Source organism: Bubalus kerabau, chromosome 8 (assembly GCF_029407905.1).
Source record: "Bubalus kerabau isolate K-KA32 ecotype Philippines breed swamp buffalo chromosome 8, PCC_UOA_SB_1v2, whole genome shotgun sequence".
Classification (NCBI taxonomy): domain Eukaryota; kingdom Metazoa; phylum Chordata; class Mammalia; order Artiodactyla; family Bovidae; genus Bubalus; species Bubalus kerabau.
This window is the reverse complement of record NC_073631.1, coordinates 79,445,365-79,467,141: the sequence shown is the minus strand read 5'-3', so window position 1 is coordinate 79,467,141 and position 21,777 is coordinate 79,445,365. Positions and strand designations below refer to the sequence as shown.

General features: G+C 52.5%; 1 protein-coding gene across 1 annotated transcript in view; it reads left to right on the top strand.

Moving 5' to 3' along the window:
* ADCY1 (adenylate cyclase 1) overlaps positions 1–21,777 on the top strand; it is a 105,206-nt gene that overhangs the window by 32,791 nt on the left and 50,638 nt on the right. The window contains exons 4-6 of the mRNA XM_055590662.1: positions 1,071–1,182; positions 11,819–11,946; positions 19,502–19,660. Coding sequence (XP_055446637.1) covers positions 1,071–1,182; positions 11,819–11,946; positions 19,502–19,660 — 399 coding nt within the window. The remainder of the gene's footprint in view (positions 1–1,070; positions 1,183–11,818; positions 11,947–19,501; positions 19,661–21,777) is intronic.

Here is a 21,777-nt window from a genome sequence, read left to right as displayed (position 1 = left end):
CTGACATGAGATATTATTGAAAATTCAACCCTGAGTTAAGATCTGGCATCAGGAATTAAGATATGAACACAACTGTGTCAAAAGAACAGATTCCTGTACACATCACTTTCTTCATTTAAACTGGAGATGCACGTTTATGTCTCGTCAATCTCTCCAGTACCCATGTGAGTGATCTCCCAGGTCTCATAGCTGACGGTGCTTTTGGCTGAAGGTGACAAAAGTTGGCCATACAGTGTCTTCAAGAGTGAGGGGTGTTCCCCTGGGGTGAGTGGTTTGGAGGTGACACCTGGTACTGGTCCAGGAACTCTGTGATCAGGCCTCATGGTTCCCATGGAGCAGCTTGTTCTGAGCTAGGCCCCTGGTCAGCTCTCCATCATCCCCACACCTGTGGGGGATCAAGGTGCTTGGGGGATCAGCAGGAACCCCACCACTTCCAAATGTATAGCTGGGGGAAGCTCTCTGTTGCTTTACAAGTTCTCTGTTCTGCCTTGATCCTCTGTGTTGATTCATTACTTAAGACTTTTAAAGTCTTTGCAGCATCCAGGTTGCTGGTTGTGTACTGTGGGTAGACACGGTGTTGTTTACCCTGACACGGGTACTGTAGTAAACGGATGCCCAGCATCTAAGAGAGATGTTGCTTTCACCCTTGTAGCTGACCGAAGGGCAGCCCTGCACACAGCACAGCACCCCTGGGGGGTTTGGACAAGGCCTGGGCTCAGTCACTGGCATCAGTTGTGGGGGGAGGGGTGGGGAGATGGTGTGAGGGCTGCTCATTCCTTGAGAACATGTCACTTTTGCTCACCTGCCACCAGCCATGACCCCATCACCAGGCCACCCCAGAAAGTGGAGCAGGCCTGGTGGACGTTGAGCTGCTCCCTGTGTCCTGGGAGGAGTCAGCAGGAACTCTGAGTGGCTCCAGCATTTCCTCCCTCTGTGACCGAGGAGTCCCCCGGCTTCTCCCAACCTCAGTCTTGTCCCGGATCCAGCAGGGATACGCAGGGGGCTGTGGTTTCAGGTGATGTCTGTCTGAGCCCATGGAAGAGGGCAGCTGGTACCTCTCTGTCTTGCAGCATCCTCTTTGCAGACATCGTGGGCTTCACGGGCTTGGCGTCACAGTGCACGGCTCAGGAGCTGGTGAAACTCCTCAACGAGCTCTTCGGGAAGTTTGACGAGCTGGCCACGGTAAGTACAGCCACCCGCTTCGTCTGATGAAGTTGGTCCTGGGGCCAGGACATGCCTGGTGGATCCTCTGGTGGAGATGTGGTCTTGGCTGTTGTTTCAGCCTCACTGGTTCCTCCCCTGGGACCAGAGTGCTTGCTGCCTTTGCAGATGGCAGGAGGCTGCATGAACCCAGTCACACCTCCAGTGAAGGGCCCTGGGCAGGCGGAGGCACTGGCTGGGTTGTGGGGCCCTGTGTGTGTGTGGACTGCCTGCGGGCCACCCTGCATCTCCTGTTCCTTGGCAGATGTCACTTGGGCTGACCTTGGTGGAGGGAGGGGTCTTTGGAGCAGGCCTGCACTGCCCTTTTCTGGGACAACTACCTGGACTTGAAACGTGACTGCTGGGGGTCAGTTGGTGACATCTCAGGATGCCTGCCCCCTTTTCTGTGCTGTGGGTTGAGCACTGGGGTTTTGAGATTTCCTGGGACAGGTCACATCTAAGGTCTGTGGGCTTCAGTAGCCGTGGCACATGGGCTCAGCTGTTGTGGCTCCTGGGCTCTAGAGCACAGGCTCAGTAGCTGTGGTGCATGGGCTTGGTTGCTCTGTGGCATATGGAATCTTCCCGGACCAGAGATTGAACCATCTCCCCTCCATTGACAGGTGGATTCCTATCCACTGTGCTATCAGGGAAGTCCAAGATGATGATCTTTATAAAAAATTTTTGTTTTTTTTTTTCTATTTAATTTTGGACAATTTATACTGCTGCGCCTTCAGGTTCGCTGATCTTTGCATCTACAGAGTCTAACTTGCCATGTACCTTCCAGTGCAGCTTCCGACTTCCCTAGAAATTGTTTCTTCTCTAGAAGCAATTTCTATCTTTTGTCCTTGTTGAGGTGACTGACCGTAAAGAAGCCCAAAATTAAAATGGCCTCGTTTGCTTCTTATTTATTGCTTTCTTTCTCTGTTCGTGCATTGACATGTTGTGTCTTCAGTATATTTTCACCCTTATCTGCTTGTGTCCTGTTCTGAGGAGCACCGGACGTGTTTCCTTGTGTATGTGCTTGTTTTATGTCCGAGCGCCCTGTGTGGAAGGTGTGGCGACCCCGGGGATGCAAACACATCCTCCTTTATGAAGGCCCCTGGCGGGTGGTTAGACTCACAGTGTGCTTGTCTGCATCTCCGTAGGCGCTGACGGTTTGTTTACCCTGATCCACGGCTGACAACCGCAGATGTGCACTGTGTTTTTGACCTTTCCTCCATTTATTGGATCTATTTTAGATCTGTGTTTGCTCTGATGTCTGTGTGTATCTCAGAAACTGGCCACACCCTTTGAATTTACGGAGAAACACCTGTTCTGGGTTTAGCCTTGCTCCACCACCACCTTTTGGGGGTGGGCCCATCATCTCTGGATGTCAGTTTTTCCCATGGGAAAGTGGTCTCCCTGGACAAAGCAGATGCCCCCCTGGCAGTTTCCAGCAGGCGTGGGGGTAGTGGGGAAGGTTCCTGGTGTGCCAGCCACGGAGATGAGCCTGGGTCCATGTTGGCCTCATGTCGGCTGGGCCAGGCGGACTGGTCCTCAGGGGTTATGGGCAGGTGAGAGCATGGTCCTCAGCTCTGGTCTTAACACCAGGAATCCTTCAGGGACTGTTTCCAGCAAGAGCTTGATCTCGACCCCGGCGTGGCCATTGCCAGGCACGAGAAGGGATGCATTGGATTCAGGCCAGTGCCCAGGGCCAGGCAGCTGACCCGCACACATCATGGGTGGTTAGAGAGCTTGGACGAGTGCAGAGGCTTCCCCTCTTTAGGTCCAAGCATTCCTGGGGTATGCGGGGTCTGCCGGGGGCTCTCCCTGGGGACATCAGCCCTTGGGCTTGGCCAGTCCTTGTTGTCCCTAAACTCAGACGCTTTGGAAGCCTTCCCAGACCATGAGGACCCGACACAGGAGCACTTGGCCAGGAGTGTAAGGGGTCCAGTGCCTGATGGATGACCGTGATGACTTGTGTTAGTGAGGGCATTATTTCCCAGTTACTTGTGTTACTCTGGATGATTCTGAAAGGGACCCATGGAGGCCTGTCGGAGGGCGGAGCTCCCCACCCAGTTCTAAGCTGCTTGGCTGTATGTTCCTGTCCATCCTTCCTATCCCTATCTTTCTTCCTCCCCCTCAGGAAACTGTCCTTGGGTCATTTCAGGGGGTCATACCTTCCTGTTCTGACAGCTGGTCCCACGGCCGCATGGAGCTGGCCACGTCCAGGCCTGACATGTGCTCAGAGTCCAGCTGTGCCTCTCCAGGCCTGACACGTGCTCAGAGTCCAGCTGTGCCTCTGCTCGACAGTGTTCCTTCTGCAAAGCTGCCTGCACATGCTGTTGGTGGGGTGAGGGGCGGACTGGAGCCCCGAACGGAGTCAGAGAGCCTTGGCCAGGGAGGTTACAACCCAGCCAGGGAGACCTGGAGCCAGTTTTGTGAAACCCGGATTTTGCTGAATGACATATGGTCAGGATGTAAAGAGATATCGTGAGCACAGCCTGGAGGGGGCGGCCATGGGACCATCACCTGAGCTCAGCTTGGAAAACCGACCCAAGGGTACGATTTCAAGTGATCAAAGTAGAATGTAAAGTTGCATATAGAATAGAATAGAATGGAATTTCACACTGCGTGTGCACATTCTATACACACACTCACGAGTGCCAGAGAGAAAAAGGAAGTCTGGAATGGAATATCCCAGAGTAACCATGGTTATTGCTAAGCTGTAAGATATAATATTTAATTTTCTGAACTTTCTGCATCCTGGATAATGAACCTGGATTTCTTTAACTATCCTTTGATTAGCAGGGAATAAATATTGTTTGTTGAAAAACCAGTAGATGTTTGGAAGTCTAATGAGTCTGTCGTTTGTGTTAGGCCACTGTGGAAACACCCACCCCGTTTGCTGGAGGAAACTGTGTTCAGAAGCTGCAGTGGCTGAGGTCCCTTTGTGGGGAGGTGTGCTCCAGGCAGAGGGACGAGCGAGATGTGGGGATGTGGGGAGGTGTGCTCCAGGCAGAGGGACGAGCGAGATGTGGGGAGCAAGGCTGGCTTGAGGCCTCGGTGCGGAGGAGCAGTGAAGGGAGAGGCAGGGTGGCCTGGAGGGGCCCGGAGTGCCGTGCAGAAGAGGATGTGGTGCCTCTGTGTGTCACCGAGAAAGCACGTGTCCTTAGTTGGGTTCAGAAAACAGCTGCCAGGTCTCTACTGTGTGCCCGAGTTGTCCTGGGTAATGGGGATGCAGCGGGAACAAGTCAGATGTAAACCCTGCCCTTGAAGGTTTTAGGAAACTCACACATGCACGAAGTTAGAGACAGTAACATAGCAACCGCCCCCAGGCACTCACAATCCTCTTTGATAGGAACTAACATCCGGCCAGTCTTGTGGGTCTGCAGCCTCCCCCCAGATCCTACCCACCACCATGCCACATCCTTGCAGCCTTGGAGAGTGGCTCCTCTGTCCGGCACGCTGTGGCCGGTGCCAGTTTGAGTCCTGCTCTGGGCATCGTCACCCTGCTTGTCTCAAACGCGTCTCTTCTTCAGAGCTCATTTGTTTCAGTCAGGATTCACGTGAGATGGATGTATGTCTGGGTGGTGCCTGTGGATTTTAATTTATGGAGGTGTCGACTTAAAAAATGTTCACAACCCAGAAGCTGAGAGTTACGTTTAATTTGGTGGGAATTTTTAGGACTTCAAGCCCAGGAAGACAGTATCTCAAGTGATCCCGAGAGAACTGCTCCAAGGAAGCAAGGAGAGAGCCAGGTTATATAGAAGTTTTGCAACAAAGGGCAGATAGTCTGGTCATCAAAAAATTATTTTTAATTAAAAACAGATAACCCAAGTTAAGGAACTTAGTGCTTTTCTGTATATGGGAAGATGCAAGTCTGGGCTCAGTGGAATCATCCCTTTGATATGCCCTCAGCTATCTGGGGCCGCTTCCTGGGTTTTTCATGTCCTGAGTTTCCTCTGGGCTCAGTGGTAGTGAGTGCTTGCAGTCTGATGGCTGCTAGATGGCAGGTATTCTTTTCCTTCCTGAGTTCCCTCAGGGCTCACGGGCTCACACACGGAGGGCTGCAATCTCCGATGGCTGTGACATCCTTGTTTACTGATATGGCAGAAAATGCTCCATCTTTCAGAGGTGACAGTGATGGCGGGGGGGCTAAGGCCAGAGAAGGATACTCTATCAATCACCGTCCCGCAGAGGAGGGACCACTGGGTGCCCAGGAGGCAGAGAGGCTAGGAGAGGGGGACGGGGCTTTATAGGTGTTTCCATGGCGATGAGCAGACACAGGGCTGGACAGTGTGGATGGTGAGGGCTCTGGGCTGTCGGTGTCTCCTGCCCCCCTGGTCCCTACCCTGGTGATTAGGGCGGGAACAGTGGCAGGAGTATGAGAGTCCACAGAAAAAGTGTGGGCTCTGATCTGCCAGTGGGATAGGAACAAGCTGTCTACTGTCTCCAGGAATTAGCCAGCCCTGGTAAGCAGGAGGCATCCTTTCCTACCAGCAAGGCCCCTGAGATATCAGACCTTCATAGCATACAAAAACCAAAAAACCAGATGGATACACACATTGTATTCAGTGGATGTGCCAGGTGTGTCTTGGTTTTGGTTTTTCCTTGCTGATGCTCCTGCCCTTGGTGGCAGCTCAGCCCCAGGGGTGGGTGTGCTCTGTACTTCTCACGACCTGTCCAGACACCTGAAAGAGCTGACCTTCTGTGCCTGCCTTAGGTCCTGAGCTCTCATCTGTGTTAACGACACTTCCCTGATCACTTTGCTTCTCCCCTGTGCTCCCTCCTCGCTGGCCTCTTCTCACCGGGACGTGTGGATCTGAGGTTCCTGTGTTGTTATGGGCTTCCCAAGACGATGTGCCCGAGGGTCACAGCAGTTGCCTCAAAAGCTTGGCTGATCTGTATTCACTAGGGTTTCCACACTCAGGGTCAGTTTTCTGATCCTCTTGTTTCTTCTGCATTTATTAGCTCGTGATTCTTTAAGAATGAAGAACATTTACTCATGAGCTGTTTGGTTATCCTCAGTGAACGCTTGATTCTTTTCATTTCTTTATCAAGTTTCAGGACTGGATCCACCAAGGGGATGAGCCTGAGGTTACCTCCTGCTTCCTGGTGACTTGGCCCACACCCTCCTAGCATATTCCTGCCTCATACACAGATGTGGCATTTTTCAGAAGCTCTAGCTTTTCTCAGCAGGAAATGGGTTTTCCAGCCTGTAATCCGGGTTGTCTCTGGCCCTGTGACTTTCCAAAAGACAGAGGTGGAAGATGTTTTTTAGAAAAATGGAAACAAATTCTGAGTTCATATGGATATTTCCAATTCACTTAGTCCTTTGATTTTTACATTTGTGTCTCTTTTCCTTTGATGTTGGAAACTCTAATGACAGTATTATAATTTTTTGTTTCATTCTTTTATGTACAATTGATTCAAAATAGCATCAACAATATTATTACCCTCAATAAGACCACTGAATACAATCTAAGATTTCTTTAGTAGTTTCTGTGGTTATCTTGTCCTTGGATTACATCCCACTAGTGTGTGTGTGCATGCGTACTCAGTCACTTCAGTTGTGTTTAACTCTTTGCGACCCTATGGACTGCAGCCTGCCAGGATCCTCTGTCCATGGGATTCTCCAGACAAGAATACTGGAGTGGGTTGCAATGCCCTCCTCCTGACCTAGGGATTGAACTTGTGTCTCCTGCATTGCAGGCGGATACTTCACCACTGAACTACCAGAGAAGCTGTATATCCTGGTGGCTCAGAGGATACAGAATCCACCTGCCATGCGGGAAACCTGAATTCCATCCCTGGGTTGGGAAGATCCCTTGGGGGAGTGCATGGCAACCCACTCCAGTATTCTTGCCTGGAGAATCTCATGGGCAGAGGAGCCTGGTGGGTGCAGTCCATTGGGTCGCAAAGAGTTGGGCATGACTGAGTGACTAAGCATAGCACACAGCACTGATATACGGTCAAATATGTATTTTCTCCTCACTTGGAATAGTTCTCTGCTGTGTGATCATGCTACCAGTGAGGTTACAGTTAGGTTTAATTTATTTTGGTTTTGATTTTTAGGCATCAGTGTTTTAAATTAATTTTTCTTTTCAAGTACATAAAATATTGGCATGGCTCCATCCCACAATGGAGACTCCAAGACAAGATACTTGGATACTGCCAAGTATCTGCAGGGCCAACATACTGCCCTGCCCCACCGTCTCTCCCACCCCATGCATTTATGCATCTGTGCTGTGTCTCGGGTTGCCCCTCCATTGTTCCTTCTGGAGACCAGGAGCAGATATGTACATGTGACTGTTTATTAGTGAACTGTTTATTATTGAATTGTTATTGACTGTTTATTGTTTATTATTGAAGCCTCAGTGGGGGCTTCCCATGTGGCTCAAGTGGTAAAGGATATGCCTGCCATTGTAGGAGATGCAGGCAGGAGACAGCAGGTTCAGGCCCTGGGTCAGGAAGATCCCTTGGAAAAGGAAATGACAACCTGTCATTTCCCAGTACTCTTGCCTGGGAAATCCCATGGACAGAGGTGTCTGGGAGGCTACAGTCCACGGGAACACAAAGAGTTGGGCACAACTTATTGACTGACTGAGCCAGCCTCTCTGGGACCCGTTGTTTTCCCACTGATGGCCAGATACCGTGCAAAGTTAGTATGACTCGGCCAGTTGGGTTTTGGATGCAGTCGCTGGGTCGTTTCTAGCTCTCCATCTGCACCTCCCTTTCCCCTGGGGGTTGCCACCAGGTCCTGGGAGCGTCCTTGCCTTCCCAGAATCCAGGTGCAGCACAGGGTCCACCTGATGGCCTCTGGCCTCTCTGAACTCCCGTTTCAGAGTCAGCCTCAGCCCCAGAGAGGTTTGGGCATCTTTGGGTTCTGAAACTGCAGTGGGTCTTCCTGATCCCACTGAATTTTCTGCTTCTTCCCAGGCCTGGGGCCAGTGGGGCAGGCTCACAGAGCCTTTGAACTTGAGGATCTCTGCCGTCCTCTCTGGCAGGGCCAGTCAGGTCCAGAGTTGACCTGCGAGCCTGCAGAACATGTCTGGAAACCAAAGCGTGAGACCCTCCTCCCTGGATCCCCCTGCAGGTCTTCTGCTGCTCTGAGGGGGCTCTGTCTGTCATGTCCCTGTCACTGCTGTCCCTTCTGAGCCAGCTCCTCCGGCCCTCCCCCTCCATTTTCTTTCTTGCTTTGGCTGGGAAACAGCTGTTCAGCTGTCACACTCCTGCTGGGGAACTCCAGGAGCCGGCTTTCATTAGTTACAGGGAGGTGTTGTAATCTAAAACACCCAAAGCAACGGAAAAAACCTTTTTTGGTCTCTTAAGCTCGTTAACCAAAGCCGGTACAGTTGAGATAAAAAAAACCAAGGCGATGGGTTAGCATTTCACTTCCCTAGTCTGTTCTGGGCTGTGTTGGCTGCCCTGCGGTGGAGCCGGCCTGGAAGGGACCACCTCAGGATGGTCGCCAAAAACATGTGTGTCACTGACTGACTGTAATTATCCTCCCAGTCCTGACTGTGTCAACGGGTCCAGCTGAGGATGGCTCTTCTCTAGGAAGCTCTCCCCAGAATGTGGTGGACCTGTGAGCCTGTGGCCTGGATGTCACCTGCTAGATGCTCTCGTCCTCCCTTGATGCGGCACCGCTTGCCTTCATCTTCATTTACACCTCGTTATTCCAACGCCTCCTGTCCTGAGGGTCCGGCCATCAGAGAGCCTCCCCAGCCCCACAGAGACTCCCCTTTCCATGGCGGCCACTCTGAGCATCTGTGTCACAGGGGACAGTCAGGCTCACACGGTGGCCGTTTGGGGCAGCCCCACCCATGGCCTCTGATTTTCCTTCGAATCTGATGGTACAGCTGCCACTTCTGACCAGCCTATCGAATTTATGGTCCGTTCACTTACACACACACACACCTGTCCACACCTTCCAGTCTAGGGAGAGTCCTCTCGGGGACACACAGAGATAAACCGGAGGCTGGGATCATGGGGCCTGGAGACGGCCAGGAACACGAGCTGGGGGATGCAGGGACGACCATGGTCACCCACACTCATGCCCCAGGGGGATGCTGATGGATAGGGACACCTGTCATACATGAGGTCCCCAGAATCGGGCCTTGGTGACCTTGAGGAATCTTCTGCAGGAGCAGTGCCTAAGTGGAGTAGGTTCTGTCACTTCTGTGGGCTCCTCAGAGGGAGGGGTTTAGTTCCCCAGATGGACAGCTGGGAGGAAAGCTGGACGAGTTTGGGGTTCATGAGCTTTCCACTAAGGGTCTCTGTGCCCAGGGAACAGTGGAACCTGGCAGTGGACCCTCGTCTCATCCTGGGCCCTTGGGTCCAGTGAAGGTAGCCTGAGTGTGAAGGTGGTGAGGGGATGGGGGAAGGAGCTGTCCCTCAATGATCTACACCACGTGTCCTGGCAGTGAAGAGACAGGTGGGGGCGGACATGCTAGAGATTCCGGAAGAGAGCCCAGTGCTGCCTGCTGGCTTGGAGAAGGCTGCCTGCCAGAAGCCTGGCCCTTGGCTCCATGATGTGGACATCTGCACCTGGCTGGCCCTGGGCTCCCTGACTCTGTTAGCCGCAGCATAGTCTGCCCATGGGACACTGGGAAATCCCTTCTGCAGACGAGGAGGCAGGTGTCTGATGGATGAGTGACTGCCCCTGGTCACTTGAAGGCTGAGTGGCCAGATCCTGGACCTCCCTGAGGCCAGCTCCCTGATCACAGCAGGTGCCTTCAGGGCTCAGGCTGAGGCAGACCCAGTCACTGGGCTTTCCCAGAGCCCTCCCGACAGGGGCAGCGTCCACTCTCCTCCTCCTCTTTGACCGAGTGTCCCCGTGGGAGGAGCGGGGCACTGAGTCATCTGCATAGAGGACGCCCCCTCCACTGATGCCTGGATCACCGCTCCGAAGAGCATCGGGATGCTGGCCGTGGCCTGTCCCCCACCCCTCTGCCTGGTGGAGAGTGTCCTGCGGCAGTGCATGGGTGGGGAAGGCTGAGAATTCCCATCCCAGGGCGCTGAGAATTCATAGCATTCGAGAAAACCTGCAGGAGGCAACTCGTTTGTAAGAAAATGAAGAGCAGAACTAAATATAATTTATAGAGTGTGTTCTCAGAGTGGGGTCAGTGTAGCTCTGGGCTTCCAGACCATCCAGGGGCTGTGAGATGTGTCTCATCCAAGGACAGGTGGTGTGAGGCCCGTCTCCTTCACAGACGTCCTCCAGGAGAGACCATGGAGTGAATGGTGGAACATAGAATCAGCTGGAACAGACAGAATAGAATAGAATCAGAACATGGAACACAGAAAACAGCTGTCTTCTGAAGACAGATACCGAGACTGGCAAAAGGGAGAACAAAACCTTGCTTCTCACAGTGCCTGTTTTGGAAAGTGTCATAATTTTTCATAAAATTTGTTACATACTCTTGTTAATACATAATGGATTGGCTACTGTTACTTTATTTATTTTTAATGGTTTTTGTTTCCTTTATTAAAGTTCTTCAAGGTTAGTGGAAAAACATATAAATAAAATCCATAAATAATCCAACACTCTTAACTTGAATCAACAGTTTTACCCTCCCCACGGACGATGCTGTCTTCAGAATCCTTTGTATCATCTGAAGCAGCACTAATCTATTTCACTTCCTTTTTTCTTCCAACTCTCCCGACTTTGGGGTCCTAGTGAACAGTGACATGTTCCATGGAGGGAGGAGGAAGGGAAGAGGGTCGTGTATTACTTTAGATACATTAATACATTTTTAAAAAAGCTTCTCAGTCGTAGCTTCTTATGTGGCAATATCCATAGCTCTAACCTACTTACACGAAAACTTGTTGAGGTCCTCAGTTATTTACGGGGTATAAAGGGGTGTTGAATACAAAATGTCCCAGAAATGCTGTTTTAAGGCTCTCCTTGTATAAAGCCGACAGCCACCATCATCATCGTAGCCAGCCCCGATGGGTTGGTGCAGGATGGATGGTAGCAAGTGTCTCCTGTGTCTCCCTGTCTTCAACTTGAGGGCGAGGTGGGGCCAGCATTCTTCCCGTTGTGTAAATGTCCGAGGAGACCTTGTGTGGTATAGGATGCCTTTCTGAGGTGTTCCCTGTGAATGGTGAGGTTAGGGCTTAGACCCCGGCTGGTGATCCTTTGGGGAGAGCTGCTTACATGGCCTGTGGACCTCAACTCTGGGTTAAGCTATGGGGCGCTCAGAGCCGTGTGGCCTGGCCCTTCCTGGGGTGGGTAGGGGTCTAGCATGTTCCAGAAGAGCCATCACATGATGATTTGAGTTGGTGGTCAGACTGTCCCAGCCCCTCTTGGGAGAGAGGACCCCTCCCTGGGGAGAGGAGCTGGCTCCTGGGCGTGGGGTGGCCTCCCAACCTTGAAGGGTCTGTGGGTTTGGCCCTGGTGAACTGAAGGGCGGGAACGTTGAAGGAGTGTGGGGCAGTGTGGGGTGCCCCAAAGCGACCCTAGTCCCAGCCATGGGGAATGCCTGCGCTCTGGAGGTGCCCTGACTGTCGGGGGGGTTGCCTGAACACTGGTCTAGGTTGTGCCTCCAGCTCAGCCTCTGGTGGCAGAGGAGCAGGTGCTCTGGCGGCCCCGGGTATATTGCTAACTTGCCCTTTGCCCTCTTGTCTGAAGGAGAACCACTGCCGCCGCATCAAGATCCTGGGAGATTGCTACTACTGCGTGTCTGGCCTCACTCAGCCCAAGACTGACCACGCCCACTGCTGTGTGGAGATGGGCCTGGACATGATCGACACCATCACGTGAGTGCCCTGTGCTTACCCCGCCCCACCGCGCAGCCTGCCTTGTCCTGGCCAGTGTGTCCAAGGTGGGTCACCTGTGTCGTGGCTGCAGAGAACCAGTGCTTCTTGGCAAGGTGCTGGGTGAAGGTGCCCTGCCTGCACTGCGGAGCTCTGCCTCTGGGAGTCCCTACTGTGCATTTTGTTGGGGCTGCGTTTTTTTGTCCGTGGTGATCCCAGGTATTGTCAGCTGTGTGTTGTTGCTGTTAGCGCTCAGTCATGTCCAACTTGTTATGACCCCATGGACTGCAGCATGCCAGGCTTCCCTGTCCTTCACTATCTCCCTGAGTTTACTCAAACTCATGTCCATTGAGTTGATGCTGTCCAACCATCTCATCCTCTGTTATCCCCTTCTCCTCCTGCCCTCAATCTTTTCTAGCATCTGGGTCTTTTCCAATGAGTTGGCTCTTCCCATCAAGTGGCCAGAGTATTGGAACTCCAGCTTCAGCATCAGTCCATCCAGTCAATATTCAGGATTGATTTCCGTTAGGATTGACTAGTTTGATCTCCTTGCAGTCCAAGGGACTCTCAAGAGTCTTCTCCAAAACCGCAGTTCAAAAGCATCAATTCTTTGGCATTCAGCCTTCTTTATGGTCCAGCTCTCATATCTCTATATGACTACTGGAAAAACTATAGCTTTGACTATATGGCCCTTTGTTGGTAAAATGATGTCTCTGCTTTTTAATATGCTGTCTTGGTTTGTCATAGTTTTTCTTCCAAGGAACTGTGCGTTAGTCCAGTCAAAAGAAAGAACCTTTCTAGCTTAGCTAGATGAGATGCTCAGGGATTTGATTGTGGGAAAGAGTTAGTCCCTCAGTCGTGTCTGACTCTTTGCGACCCTATGGACTGTAGCCCCCCAGGCGTCTCTGGCCATGGAATTCTCTAGGCAAGAATGCTGGAGTGGGTACCCATTCCCTTCTCCTGGGCATCTTCCCCTCCCAGGGATTGAACCCACGTCTCCTGCATTGCAGGCGAATTCTTTACTGTCTGCACAACCAGGGAAGCCCTGGTTGTGGGAAAGCTTTGGCTCAAATCTGGCTAAATCCCAGTTGAAAAGGAATCACGTGTGCTAGACCATGAGGCCAGCTATCCAGGCGTCAGGTGTCCTCTGTGGAGAGAGGCTTAGATGGAGCTGGTCTTTCTGGAACACTGGGAGGCTTGCCTGCTGGTTTCTTAGCCACTCTGTCTCCTCACAGTGCTCGTCAGGGCCTGGGATGAGGCGGTAGGGGGCCTTCTGTCTGGCTAAGGAAGGTCTGGAGCTGGGAGGGTGAGATGGTGGGTGGCGCATAGATCCACATTTCAGCTTCTCAGCAGCATGGAGAGATGGCTTCGGCTCAGTGCGTGGGGTTACCACGGCCTGGTGTGGTCTCACACTCGGGAGAAGAGACTTAATAGCACAAGAGTGGAATGAGACGGGGTGGACAGCAGGCTTGCTGCACCATCCCTGTGAGGCGGATTGCAGGGTCCACACACTGTGTGTAAAAATAGGGTGCTCAGCACGCTCAGACTGCATGCTTGGTCTGAGCCCACTTCTCAGGAGACAGGACCTGCGTGTCAGCATTGCCTGGGCGAATTGAACCCCCAAGGGCTGCTCTGCCCAGAGAGCCCATGGCAGCTGATCTGGGCTGTGGTCTAGAGTGGATAAGTACCCCCCACCCTCAGGTGATTTCAGTATGTAGCCCCTGCTCTGGAAAAAGAAGCTGAACTGGGGGAGAGGCTGGTTGTTGACCGTTGTGTTGTTTAGGGAGGCCACAGGTGCCCCTGGGTCGTGGGCATGGCACCGTGAGTCATGCTTCACAGGAAGCAGCAGAGGCTGCAGTGCTGAGATGTCCCTGGCCGAGGCCACAGAGAGGTCTGCTGCAGGCCTGGGGACCTCTGAGTGGACAGAGGAAGTCCAAAAGCAGGAGGGATGGTTTGCATGGTTATGAGATTCCTAAAGCATCTCCTACAGATCCCGTGCGTGGTGATTCGGATGCTCAGGATCAGGAATGTTCTTGTCCTCCTGTGGTATGTTGGACCACTGTCGTCAGCTCCCTTTTCAGGCTGATGCTCTGCTGGTGGTGCATCCACCAGCATCATCTCGAAACAGGGTGGTCCATTCTGACCCTTGTGAGCACAGGACCAACTTGTGTGGGTCAAGCATTTGATATCGCAGGATAGAGAGGAGTGTAGTAAGAGATTCATAAAAACCGAGAAAGAAATCTCTGCCAGGGCAGGTGAGCGGCCTGACCAGCTCTGACTTGTGTGAGAATGGAGGGGTCGAGGGTCTCCTTGGACGGCAAGTGGGGAACGATATTGTTTTCTGCTTGGTAGAAAGTTCATTTCTATGGGGAAAACAGATGAAAAGATTTGTCATGTTCTGTGTAAAAGACAAAGCAAAAAGTACTGCCTTGAATGTGGAGTCCCAGGGCTTCCAGGGACAGAGGAGCCTGATGGGCTGCAGTCCATGGGTTCACAAAGAATTGGACATGACTGAGCAACTGAGCACAGAGGACTCTTACCCTCCCAGGAGAGTGGCAGTGCCTAAGGCTGGTACCCCGAGGGCCCCTGGGCTCCTGCTCTGGGGCATCTGGACCCTGTCTGCTCTCAATACCCAAATCAGATCCTTTTCTCAGACTTGTGGACCTAATTAAGGTGTGCAATGCACTCTTAAAAGAAACACCACAGATTAATTCTGTTGGTGTGATTTTTAATAATAATTTAAAGTTATATATATTGCTGGTTTTGGCCAGATGGCACCTGCCCATGGGAGGAATGGAGGTAGAGTGGGAAGTGCCTTACGTGCCCAGTGAGTGTGATGACTGGCTTTGGCTTGCCCTTGCAGAGCTGTGACCCCGGCCATTAGATTCCTCATCTGTAAAATGGGAGTGTCGGCTTCATGACATCCAGGGCTCTGAGTGAGCCTGGACTGGCAGAAATCCAGGGCAGTGGAACCCACTCTTGGCCTCTACTTCTGGGCTCTGTGGCCCGATGGTCAGGGGCTAGACCTTGAAGTTTCTCTCTCTCTCTCTCTCTAGGACTCCTGGTGGCATCATGCTGCTTGGACCTATGTCCTTGACCCTAAGTCCTGTGTCCCCTCCCCAGGGTACCCAGGCCTGAGCCTGCCCCCCTTGCCCCCCACCATAGGGTGTGCTGCCCATGTGAGATCTGTGCTGCCACTCTTTCCCACACCCCAGCACCAGCTTTCCTTCATCAGGCCTTGAATATTATTAGGTCAGTCCTGAGGAACTGCTCCTCTGCAGCCGCGTCTGGTACATGAACACTTCCTAGGGTTCAAGCCATCAGTCTCCAGATTCAGGTATTCCTGAGTGGTTTGGGGCTTCCTGCCCAAGGAAACAGATGGGCCCCCTGTCCCATCCTTAAGCTGGTGCTTCAGTTTCCTCACATCCTCACATTTTCTCTGCTGTGAAATGAGCTGTTGTGAGAATTAAATGGGATCCCAGGTTAAATGGGCTGGCAGGGAAGATGCTGGATCCCCAGGCAATGCAGACATCAAATCATCAAGTCTCCCCTTCCCAAAAAGGAGTGGCTCAGGGTGAGCCAGCGGGGTGGCTTCTGTCCCTGGGGCTCTGGAGCATCTTGATTCTGTGCATTTGCAGGAAAGGGGTTTGTCCACTCCACCGGGAGTGCTTCGACCATCACAGGAATTAGCCAATCACAAGTCAGACCTCCAAACATACAAGTACCATTTTGCTAAATTCTTAATCCAAACATGGCTTTGCTTGCAGTCTGGGTATTTTTAGTTCACTATAATAAGTAGAAGTAAATGGCGTGTGCTCTTCTTTCCCTGACCCATCTTTGAACTGGTAAGGGCCAGCTTGTCTGTGCTCAGGTCATGGGTAGACCCGATGTACCCAGCTGGAGTGGAGGTCGAATGAGAAGAGATGCTCAAATGGCAAAAGTCATTTCTGATGGTTCTGGAGGCCCCATTCTCCCCCTCCTCAATTTTCTCAGTTCTTGGTAAATGTTCCTCAGTGAGATAGTTTTTTTTTTTTTTTTTTTAATGGTTTTTCTTAAAAAAAAATTTTTTTTTATACAATTAAAAAATTACAGTATAGTTGTTTACTATTGTGTTAGTTTCAGATGTGATTCAGTTATACATATGTGTATATTCTTTTTCAGGTTCTTTTCCCTTATAGGTTATTACAAGGTATTGAGTATGGTTCCCTGTGTTACACAGTAGGTCCTTGTTGGTGATCTAGAGTGAGACAGTTCTTTTTTTTTTAATATATATTTATTTTTATTTATTTATTTGACTGTACCAGGTCTTAGTTACAGCGTGTGGGATCGAGTTCCCTGACCAGGGATCAAACCCAGGCCTCCTGCATTGGAAGCAAGGCACCTTAGCCAGTGGACCACCAGGGAAGTCCCTAGAGTGAGACAGTTCTTGAGGAAAGATTTATCTTAAGTGATTGTCCAGTTAACTGCACATCTGTTAGTGCAATTGAGAACCTGCTGGAAGGGATGACAGATGGAGTGAGTTGGTAGAGTATCCTGGGCTGCCTGGTTGGTTGGAAGCTTGGGAAGGTCCTGCATACCAGGGACCCCTGAAGGCTTTCTTGAGGGAGGTGGACGTGGGTCCCAGAAGTCCCCCTGCCCTCCTTCGATTGCTGCAACAGTAGAAATGCCTAAAATGCACAAAAACACCTTTTGCAAGTTTACTTATTTACATTTCCCAAATTGATTTCTTTTTGTGAATTAAAAATTAAAAAAAAATTTTAGTTTTCTTATTTTGGTACCTTTAACTGGAGATCGGCAAATGAATGAAAAAAAGTTAAAACTGAAAAAAAATACACATTCAAAATATATTCAGCTAATTAGGTATTAAAGATATGTGGACAGCCAGACTTTCAAAAAACCTTTATTATAAGTTGGTGACATGCATACTTCTAAGATTCTCAGAGGTGAACACCAGGCTGCCCTGGACCCTGCATAGATGTATCTGATTCTGTGGCCTGGCCTCCTGAATGCAGAGGATGGTGAGCTAGGCTGGAAGGCCAGCCAGGAAGTTGGCGTCTTAGCTCACCTTTGGGGCCCCTGGGTGTCATGGTTTTGGGGGACAGGCCCTTGGTGGATGAAGTGACCAGTTATGGGCAAAGCTGCTCCTGGTTAGAGGCCAGATTGAGGGGAAGGTTTGAGTGGAGGCTGCTTGGGCAGGGGGCAGTGGCCAGTGGGGGCGCCTGTGGACAGGCAGTGGGTAAATGAGCAGTGTGTAAGTAGAAGTTAGGGTGAGGGCAGGTGAGGGGGACGCTGACCTGGCAGGTGGGCTGGGTCCAGCGAACCTGATTCTTCTTGTGTTATTAATGACAAATGGGACTTCGTCAGTAATGCTGACAAATCCTGGCCTCTGTGGAGCAGAGTGGCGGCAGCTCAGGGCCGAGCAGGTTGGCCATCGTCGTCCCCTCTTGCTGGAGTGCCCCATGGAGCCTGTTAGTATCTCCACAGCCCATGCAATAGGAGCAGTGGGATGTGGGTGCTGAGGGGCACTAGAGTTGAGTTTGAATGCTTTCAGAGCCTGCAGGGGCTCATTCAGCCCCACGCTGGATTGCACACAGTGAGACTGAAGCCAGGAGAGGGCAGAGGTCGATGTGGTCAGTCGCCAGGTCAGATGGGGTTTCCCCAGAGGCCTTCATTTCTCTTAAACCACCTTCCCTGGCCCGTGCTCCCCCCACGCTCTGTCCTCCCTCTCCTGCGCCTCGACCACACCCCCTCATCCTGTCCCTTCCTGGCTGCAGCCTCTAGTCCTTGGTCTGAAGACAGGACACTGGCATTGAAGCAGCTGAGTGTGCAAGAGCTGGGCTGGGGAGGCGGAGCTCTGAGGGCTCGGCCAGTGGGGCCCCCTGGGTGGATAAGTGTTCCCTTCTTTAACACTGCTACTCTTGTTCTGATGATCAATAAATTGCGAATCATTAGTAGGGGCATCATTTATCAATAACCTGCTATGAAGAGATGATGGGTTTCAGAGTCTTTGGGGATTTTTAGCCATTTCCATCTGGCATTCCTGTTGGTGGCCATCTCTGTCTTCCTTTCTGCACAGAACTGGCTCCTTTCGCTGTCAGAGGCCTGGTGAGCCAAAGCTTTGGGACCTTCCTTCTTTTTCACTCTCCTTGTGATGTTGTGGACTTAAGTTGTGTCTGGTCACATTCATTTTGTTCCAGATGAAGATTCCCAGTCTCTTTATTCCAACATCACTCAAAGCTCCTCATTCTTTAATTTTTTTTTTTTTTTTTTTTTTAGTCCTTCAGGGTTTTTCGTTGGAGAACAGTGAGCTGGTGGTTCTCAGGAGTTGCGGGTGGGTGAGGGGAACGGAACTGTCCTCATCACGGGCCTGCTGTGTCCCCCAGTGTGGCTCAGCCTCCCTCCCTTCTTGCTCTGGAACTTCTAACACACCTGCTGTGCAGGGCCACCTTTGCACCCACCCAGGGTGGAGGGGCCAGGGGAGCCGTGACTGACCTCCTGCCCACTCTCACGCTTCCTTGCAATTCTGTCACTTGGAGCACACCAAGCAGGCCTTGATACTGCTTCCTCAACAATACGCTCTAAGACTGTTCTGCCTTTTGGGGAAAAGTGGAAAAAAAAAAAAAAGAAACATGGCATCAGAGGGTCTCCCCATGGCAGCGCTGCGTCTGCTGTGCTCTGACCTGTGATCACAGCCCGTCATGTGCCTCCCGCATCTCACTCCACTGTGGGCCTGGAGAGGCCCTGCAGGCATCTTCATGGCCCAGAGGGGATTTCTGAGCCCTGCCCACCTACAGGTTGCCTTGATTTCTCTTTCCAAGAGCTTTAAAAACCATCTCCCATTTCCTTGCCCAAATGCCTCCTCTGACACTGCCCTCACTTCCAAGGGTGGTCTCTCCTGGGGGCCTCAGGGCTTCAAGCCACCATCTGCTGGAAGCTAGAGCCCAGGGCCATGAGCGGCTGGGCAGGTGGAGTGCACACTGGCCCTGCAGTCTAATTTCAGCATCTACCCGTTTCATCTTGTTTTCTCCCGTGAGTTGACTGTGGCACAATTTACGTCCCACAAAGTCCTCCTGTTGTTCGGACGGGTTTGCAGAGTCCTGGGCCTCCCCACAGGATTAGCCTGCCTTCTCAGTCAGGGAACTTGGGGTCAAACCTTGACCATTCCTGGGGCTCCTGGGACCCCGTCAGATGTTCCCCATGGCTCTTACGCTGGCCCCCGGGTAGGCAGCAGGCATGAGCACCCCTGATCAGGTTGGTGGTACACAGAGCAGGATCAGGGTCCTGGGACTAGGACCTTGGGCTTGTTTCCCTTCTGTGGCTGCCCTGGGTAAGGAGCGGGGAGGGGAGGTGCGGTGCCTTGTGAGCTGAGCAGTGGCCCTGGAGTTTGGGGGAGCCAGCCTGGAGGGACCCCTGCCCACCAGAGGCCACAGCTCAGGGGTCAGGCTAATTAGGTCAGGAGACCACCGTCCCATCCAGGCTCCTGCTGTCCTGTGCTCATGGCACTATGGGAGCAGACTGCAGGGTCCCAGCTTCCGCTCTGTGTCTATGTTTGTTGCAGGTCCGTGGCTGAGGCCACTGAGGTGGACTTGAACATGCGTGTGGGGCTGCACACCGGCAGGGTCCTCTGCGGGGTCCTGGGCCTGCGTAAGTGGCAGTATGATGTGTGGTCCAACGACGTGACCCTGGCCAACGTCATGGAGGCCGCTGGCCTGCCTGGGTAAGTCCGGGATCCTGAGGGCAGGGGTAGGGGATAGTACTTGGCCCTTCTGCTTGGAGGGCCTGGAAGCCTGGCCATCCTAGCCCCCATCGACAATTGGAGGGGCTTGTGCTGGGCTGACTGAGACTCCTGGCCTTCACGGAGAGCAGGCAAGCTGACAGGAAGCGGTGGTGACTGACAGCCCCGTGTCTGCCTGGCTGGGAGCTGTCCAGAGTGCTGACTGCTGCTTCTCACTTCACTTTCTTTCTCAGACTTACACAGCGGAAAGCGTTGTGGTTTAGCGCCCCACTAGGGAAATTAACAGATTTTCTTCTAGAATGAGGATGTGTTTCTCATTGGTCCGTGCACTTCTAATGCCTCCTAATTACAGTTGCCTGCCTTTGTCTCATTTTATTCAAACCATTCCACAGAGCCAAGGCATCGTATTGCTGTAAAAACATTAATCTGAGAGCTGAGCGGGTGCTCCCCTCCTTCCATGAGCAGTGGGCAGCAGGGGGATGACGTGATTGCAGGAAGGGGGCTCTGAGGCACATTCATCTCTCAGTCACACCCTCCTGCTTTCCTCCCCTTAAGGGGTTCATGGGCTGTGCTTGCAGCTGCTGCTGGGCCCAGCTGTGGTTCCCAGGGGCTAGAGCTGAGCGTTAGACGCTTGCACATGTGTGTCTGCTTTTGCACACTTCCTCCGAACTTCAGGGCAAAGCTCTGTGCCCTCTTCTGTGGCCCCTCTGGCCTTGGCTGCCTGTCCTCTGCCTGCCCCCAGGCATCCTGTTCTCACCCTAGAGGCCTGCTGTCCTCTGGGCCACGTCTTTCCTCCTCCCTCCTGGCCTGACCTCAGGGGGGAGTGTAGAAACAGGGGTCCCCTTTCTATGTGTTGAGGCCCTGAGCTTGGCTGAGGGCCAGGTGGCATCCGAGGCTGCTCGGCGTGCTCTGGAGAGTGGCTTTGAAATCAGGAAAGGGAGGCTTATGGGACTTGAGGAAGTAGCGAGCCTGGAGATTAGAATCCAACAGCAGAAAAAGGGAAAATCTTCCTCAAAGCCTCACTGCATCTGTCCCAGGAATGGCCACAGCATTTCTGCATGTTCAGTTGCTTCAATTGTGTCTGACTCTTTTTGACTCCATGGACTGTAGCCCTCCAGGCTCCTCTGTTCATGAGATTCTCCCGGCAAGAATACTGGAGTGGGTTGCCACGCCCTTCTCCAGGGGATCTTTCCAACCCAGGGATCAAACCCACATCTCTTATGTCTCCTGCATTGGCAGGTGGGTTCTGTACCAATAGTGCCACCTGGGAAGCCTAGGGCATTTCTAAGTGAGCTCAAAAACCCTGGCATTGTTGTCTTCAACCAGGATGCCTTTGAGCATCCCCCGGGGGGACCCTGGAAGGCCCTGACTCCTCCCTCCCGCACCCTGTCCTTCAGTGCTCCCCCCATCCTGTTCTCTGCCTTTCAGAGCAGGGTCTCAGGGGGTCACTGTAAACACCTTCTCACTGTGTCTGCCCCCTCCCCCTCTGGCAGCTGTGCTCACAGCCCCTTGTCTGGCACAAAATCCAGACCATCAGCCAGCAAGGAGGTGACAGGAGCTGCCCACCTCCATCCTCCCCTGCCTGCTGAGATCCCACGGGTCCTACCTGCTCTGCAGCTCCATGTTTGGACAAGCACAGGGACTTCCCACCGTTAGGGAGCTCTTCACAGGCCCCCTCACCTGGCCAGGGCCTCTTTCAAGTTGGGGCTGACCTGTAGCTCTGCTCCCCTGACTCCATCTACCAGACCCCCAGGAGGGGCCTCATCCCCCGTGCCCGCTCTCTACTTGGCTTCCTTTTTTCCTCTTCTCCTCCACCCCACCTTTCGGAGACACTCCTCTCCCTGCCCCCCACAAAAGAAGGACCGCCAGCCAGGAGCATAGTAATTACAGAGCGCCTGACGGATGCAGCGCTGTTCCTAGAGGGGAGTGTCAGCAGCAAAGACAGAGGCCCTGGCCCTGGTGGGGTTCACATACTGGGGGGCCACAGGGAGCACTCTGCGGAGTGCACAAGAGGGGAGCATGACACAGGGCTGGGGGGGGCCCTTTTTCATCAGTCAGACTGGGTCTTCCCAGGCACCGAGGTCAGTTAGGGACTCACA